Here is a 6036-nt window from a genome sequence, read left to right as displayed (position 1 = left end):
AACCACAACAATTAAAAAAATTCAATATATTGATAACATAAAATTTGTTGAAATTATTGACTTTACTACTTTAGTGATTTAATGTCCTTTGATATTTCAATAGAACTCATTTTTACAACATCATTCTAACAGAAAATTTTAATGTCATTTTAAAAAATCCTAAAATTTCGAATAATATTTAGAACCTAACTACTGTGGTGTATACTTTTAAAGAAATAAATTAATATATTTATGCATTATACATAAATAAATGCATAATTTAGCAATACTTGAAAACTCTGCAGTGCCTGCTTGTGACACTGATCGTGCTCTGCTGCTAATAAACCCTAAAGAGTACACACCCAATACTATTGATCTAGGTTCAGTCAAGATTTGGACACTTCCAAGGATGACATTGACCCCACCCTTCATCTCATGGTCATGGGAAACATTCATTGAACTTTGTGTTTGTAGTTTTTGAATCACATTGCCAGTATTTGAAGATCATATATGACACTTTTCTCATACACAAGTTTTTATAAAGTACATGAAAATAGTAAATTATATTTAGAACAATTATCATGTATAACTGTTAAATAAAGTTTTTGGTCAGATAAAAAAAGTTTCAAGATTTAGAAAACAATTTCTACAAAATTAGGAGAGCTATGAGAAAAAATCCATCTACATGATTTTTTATTATTATTTCTGTGTTTAAAACTACTAGTTATTGGGTTAAATTTAATATTTGAATTTGCATTTCACAATAGCAATTGTATTGGGAGTATATTTAACAATATCATAATCACAATTGTCATCACATCAGCTAGCTATATTTTCTCATAATTTTCTACGGTAGCTACAACTACAACTACAATTATAATTTAATATATTGGTTAAAACTTCTTGAGTTGTATGTAAATATTGAAAATTTCACATTACATTCTATATCTTATAATAACAATCACACACAGATGCACTACACAAAATCCATAATTAATGAAGCTGATCCATTAAGGTGTGTGACAAATGCGCAAGATATGCATGCTAATGATTTTTTATTCTTTTCTTGTGATCAATTTTTTTTTATAAGCAAATTGTATTAAAGAAGCACAATATGTGCTCACCCAATACAAGAAAGACTAATTTGTGATCTTTTTGGAACACAAATTTATATAAGATCTAGGGTCATTACACCAGTTTAGAAAAAGCAAAGAAATTGGACCAACTTTTGAATTAAACTAAGTCCAAGATCTAGCTTGGATCAAATCCATAATATGCACATAGCTCACCTCCTTATTAGAGAAGATTAACTCATTCCTCATCACTCATATGGACCACATCACAACAAACCACACCATCCTCCATAACTTATTACCTTTAACATTGTTACCAATATCATCATGCATATTCAACGACTCAACAAATGAAGAAGGTCTTATAGCAGCCACTTGAAGCCAAGAATAAACTCCATTCCAAACAGAGGAAGCAAAGTCACAATTAAGAAAAAGGTGTTCAACAGTTTCATCATCCTTTTTGTAAATAGCACACTTTTTATCCTCACTCCTAGGAATTACATTCCTTTTAAACAACTCAAGTCTTAAAGGAAGTCTTTCTCTAAGTAGTTTCCAAACAAAACAACAAATTTTTGATGGCACACAATTTAACCAAGATTTTGTAAAGGGTTACCTGACGGAAGAGGAGTTTGGTCAAACTGGATGAGATAAGCGGAATGCACAGAGTAAACTCTAGAAGAATCAACGCTCCAACACCACTTATCCTCTCTATTCCTTATGCAAAAGTGATGCTCCAACGAATTAGTCATGCTTCTTACCCAAATCCTTTCTCTATCAAAAAGTTCCCAACGAAAAGGAATTTCCCAAACCCATTTGTCTCCAATCCAGGAACCACACTCAGCCACTACCGCCCTTCTATTCAAAGCTAACGAGAAAATTCTAGGGAAAACCTCCTTCAAGCTTCGATTCCCCATCCAAATATCTAGCCAAAAAAGAGTTTGAGAACTGTCCCCTATATCTCTCCATATGCCGTCATCAAACCAAGCACCAGAAAAGCCAAGATTAGAACCAACTTTGCATAAGTCCTTCCACCATCTAGAAGCCGAGTGATTAGGCGGAGAAGAAGAAGAGAAATCAGCCTCATATTTGGACTCAATAACTTTAACCCATAAAGCATATTTTTCAATCATTCTACGCCACCTCCATTTCCCAAGCAAGGCTTCACTGAAACGAGATAAATCTCTGACACCCAATCCACCAAGGAACTTAGGTTTGTACACCTTTGACCAAGTGACCCAAGCTATGCCTTTACCACCTCCCTTGTTCCCCCAAAGGAAATTCCTTTGCAAAGAAGCAATCTTCAGCAACACCTTTTCTGGAGCCTTGTACATAGAAAGTAAATAAGTCGGAATACTAGAAAGGACCAAATTGACAGTCATCCCCGAAAGGAGATGTGTTTGCACTTCCAAGAGACAAGTCTCTTAATGATTATATCAATAGTGCTCTGCCAGGTTGACACTCTCTTTGGATTAGCCCCCACTAGGACTCCCAAATACAAAAACGGAATAGAGCCAATCTTGCAAGCCAAAAAAATTCGCTGTTTTCGAAGTGACCGAGTCTGAAACCTCTATGGCAAACAAAGAATCTTGTGAGTATTTACTTTTAAAAACTTTATTGGTAGTAAAGATCATTGTTTTTTTATTACAATATAGTTGATAAATAATTGAAATAAGGATACGAACGGTGATTTAAAAAATATGAGATCTTTTAACATTTATTAAAAAATTGGCACCAAAAAAATCTATTAGACTCAAGCCCTAAAAAGAAATTGTATTTTACATTTTCACTATTTATATGAGACATCGTTTATTCAAAACTCATTGTAAAAATAAAACATAATTAAATTCTTTTTTGTATAACTAATGGTATCATCCCCCTCATGGTAAGGAACTATCAATTTCAAAGTGTGTATATGTTTCTTCTAACAAATGTCGTCTTAGAAATCGAACATTTGATCTTTATATAATTAATTTTTTTTTCAATATACAATAAATACTCATTTTTATTTTGCCCTCAAATTTTATTTTAGATTTTTCAATTTTATTCGAACTTTGACATAAAAACTTCAATTAATTTTTCATAAATTAGGGGCCAAAATATCCTCCTCAACATGCCTATAATTAGATGTGTCAAAACGGGCTACTCTGACGGGTTCAGACTAACTCATATTGGGTTTGGGTTAAACCGGACCGAGCTAAATGTTTGAATACAATTTATGCATATCAAATTGTAGCGTAAACCCACCCTAAGCAGGTTGCGGGTTGTGGCGGGTCAACCCGCATAATACTAAAAAATATTTATTTAAATTTTAACATATTTAATTTATTTAAAAAATATATATATCATTTTATATTAATGTATAACGTTTTAAACACATTTGTTATGCGTAATGCAACCAAACTTACAGATCTAATGCATTGTGTTTGAGTTAAGACGTGATTAATTCTACATATACGATTTTTAACATAACTCATTTATTAAATCTCTCATTTCTATTTGACTTTTTCTCCCTAACATAATATAATTTTTAACATCACTTTAATATATAAACATTTAGACATTATCAAAAATATTATGTTTTGTATGGTCTTTATCAACACTTTCATATTGAATTATTATATTAGATTTGGTGGTGTTGAGTTCTCTATAGTAAACAATTATGTTGTCTTTTACTTTTGTTGTAAACAATATTTTTCTTTATTATGTTTTTGTTGCAGAAGTTAAATCTAATTAAATACACAATTAAGAAAGAAAATTGAAATATATATTGTTTAATGTCTTCTCATTTGATTTGATATATTATTTTGTAACTGAGCTTAAAAAGATATTCTGCAAAATAGGAAAAATAATATAAAGTTTAACTTTATAATATTATTGTAATTTATAAATATTTATGTTTAGACATTATTTTATTTTTTATTCAAAGTTCATATCACAATATTTATTATTTATTTTTATCATAAGTTGATTTGTAAATTATCACCTAATGTTTTTTATGAAGCCAAAGGTCCCAAAAAAATAAATAAGGAAAATGGGTTGGTATAAAAAGTCCGGATTCAATAAAAAGTACCTAATGTGATACCCAAACCCTATAAATTTTCGGACTTTGGTAGGTCAGCCCGATCGAGTCTACCTGTTTTGACACCTATACCTATAATTAAGATCTTAAGATATGAGTATCGCCCATGCTTCCATGTAGGGGTGAGCCTAGGACAGGTTAGGGCGGGTTAAACATGTTTCTCACCCGTCCTTAAATATTGATCAGGTCAATTTTTAAACCTGAACTCGTTCCTAATTAGGATGAGATGTGTGAGGGACAGGTCCAAAATAAGATTATACAAGATAGGAAGGAGTCCAGGTTGAAAAATGATAAAATGAGAAACACATATTTTTTTCTCAAATCTTTGAGCATGCACAATCAAGAATTAGCACGATCTGTATATAAAATCAACTAAAACCTACATCCTACATACATCAGTATATAAACTACAAACCGTAAATTGCATACTTCAAACTAAAAACTATTACAATCACGTGACTGAAAATTATAGAAGACATTGAAAATTTCAAAACAATTTAAACTATCAAGCGTCAACCTAAGCTAAAGTGTCTTTCACTCTCGTCACAATAGTCCTTCACTATTCAGGAGAATTAAACGATGAAAAATAGGGTAAGAAATAAGGATCATATGATAAGTAGTATGGATACGTTGTGTGAGCTTGTAGGTATTTGAGTTATGTGAGCTGAACATAATAAGTATTAATAAGTACTTATTCAACTATTCTTGATATATAACTATAAGAGACGGACTGGATGACCCGTACATAGGCCCGAACTCGTCATTTTTTGACAACGAGTGTGTCCCTTTTAATCGTGTCTGTCATTTTTTATTTATTTTGCACGAGTTAGACTCGTCCCTACGCCATCAAGTTAAAACAAGCCTACGGGTCGGATCAGGTCTTGCTCACCCCTACTTCAATGGTACCTTGCTTATACATTATCATATCTCTTTTTCCTATTCTTAAACTTAGCCAGTTTACAATTATTTCCTTTTAATTTTTTATAAAGGACATATTTTAGACATTTACCTACTAAACAAGTTCCAAGTCATTGCTACACCAACTCAAACTTGAGGTCTACCTTGGCCCAAAACAAGTACTGAGGTGGACATCTTTTTTTATGTTGACAACAATAAGGGTGGTTTCAGCATGCTCATTGGTATCAGAATTCAGAGCCAATACAACAGTCCTGCTACTCTTTCTTAAAGCCTGCTACAGACAATAACACTCGGGGACAGTACTTTGTAGTTTAGACCCAACTATTCCCTAAAGATACTAAAATCAAATAGAAAAAAGTTAAAAGTTGAATATCTCTGACTTTGTTCTTTTTCACTCTTGCATGCACTCTTATTAGTTAATTCAAGTCACTTATAATAATAATGTATCTAAATTTACATGAATAATTAATTTCGAATGACATCTCTAATAACATGGATAATAATTTTTGTCCCAAACTATATCTCATAAATTTATATTATGTATCATATCAATAAAAACATGTAATGTTAATTAAAAAATTAAATATTTATAAATTTCCTACTTTGGACTTAATATTAGTAGTACATAGTTTGGGATATAATATGAGAAAATATATTATTTGTGAAATAACATGACATGAGATTAGAGTTTCAGTACCCCAATATAGAATGGTTAATGTATTTTATTAAAAATACATTCCTAGTATCACAAAAACAATCTAAGGATAAAATTTGAAACCAATGCAAACAGGATCACTTGTAGATCTAGCAATGTTGAACTTGAACTTATGTTACTTTTGTACCAAGTTGGCTTTATTCCTGCAGAACCTTTTGGTGTTCTATCAGCAAAAGAACCATTTTTGGCTACACAAGATGGAATTTCCAAGTAAGAAGAGAGATTCTTATTGTTTGAATGATCGCTGATACATAGGTCACTGTTTCTTCTTA

The 6036-nt window shown here is 31.3% G+C and overlaps 1 protein-coding gene across 1 annotated transcript; it reads right to left on the bottom strand.

The window, feature by feature from the left end:
• Positions 1-1639: 1639 nt before the first annotated feature.
• On the bottom strand, positions 1640-2431 carry LOC109341752 (uncharacterized mitochondrial protein AtMg00310-like). Its single transcript, XM_019579725.1, has one exon. It carries the CDS (start codon positions 2429-2431, stop codon positions 1640-1642), a length of 792 nt encoding a protein of 263 aa, XP_019435270.1.
• Positions 2432-6036: the final 3605 nt, after the last annotated feature.

The sequence above is a fragment of the Lupinus angustifolius genome, unplaced genomic scaffold, assembly GCF_001865875.1.
Source record: "Lupinus angustifolius cultivar Tanjil unplaced genomic scaffold, LupAngTanjil_v1.0 Scaffold_623, whole genome shotgun sequence".
In the NCBI taxonomy this organism is placed as follows: domain Eukaryota; kingdom Viridiplantae; phylum Streptophyta; class Magnoliopsida; order Fabales; family Fabaceae; genus Lupinus; species Lupinus angustifolius.
Note: the sequence above shows the minus strand (reverse complement) of the source record. Positions and strands in the feature narration are given on the sequence as shown.

Coding starts and splice junctions, on each gene's coding strand:
- LOC109341752 (XM_019579725.1), bottom strand. CDS start 2,431: ATGACTGTCAATTTGGTCCTTTCTAGTATTCCGACTTATTTACTTTCT.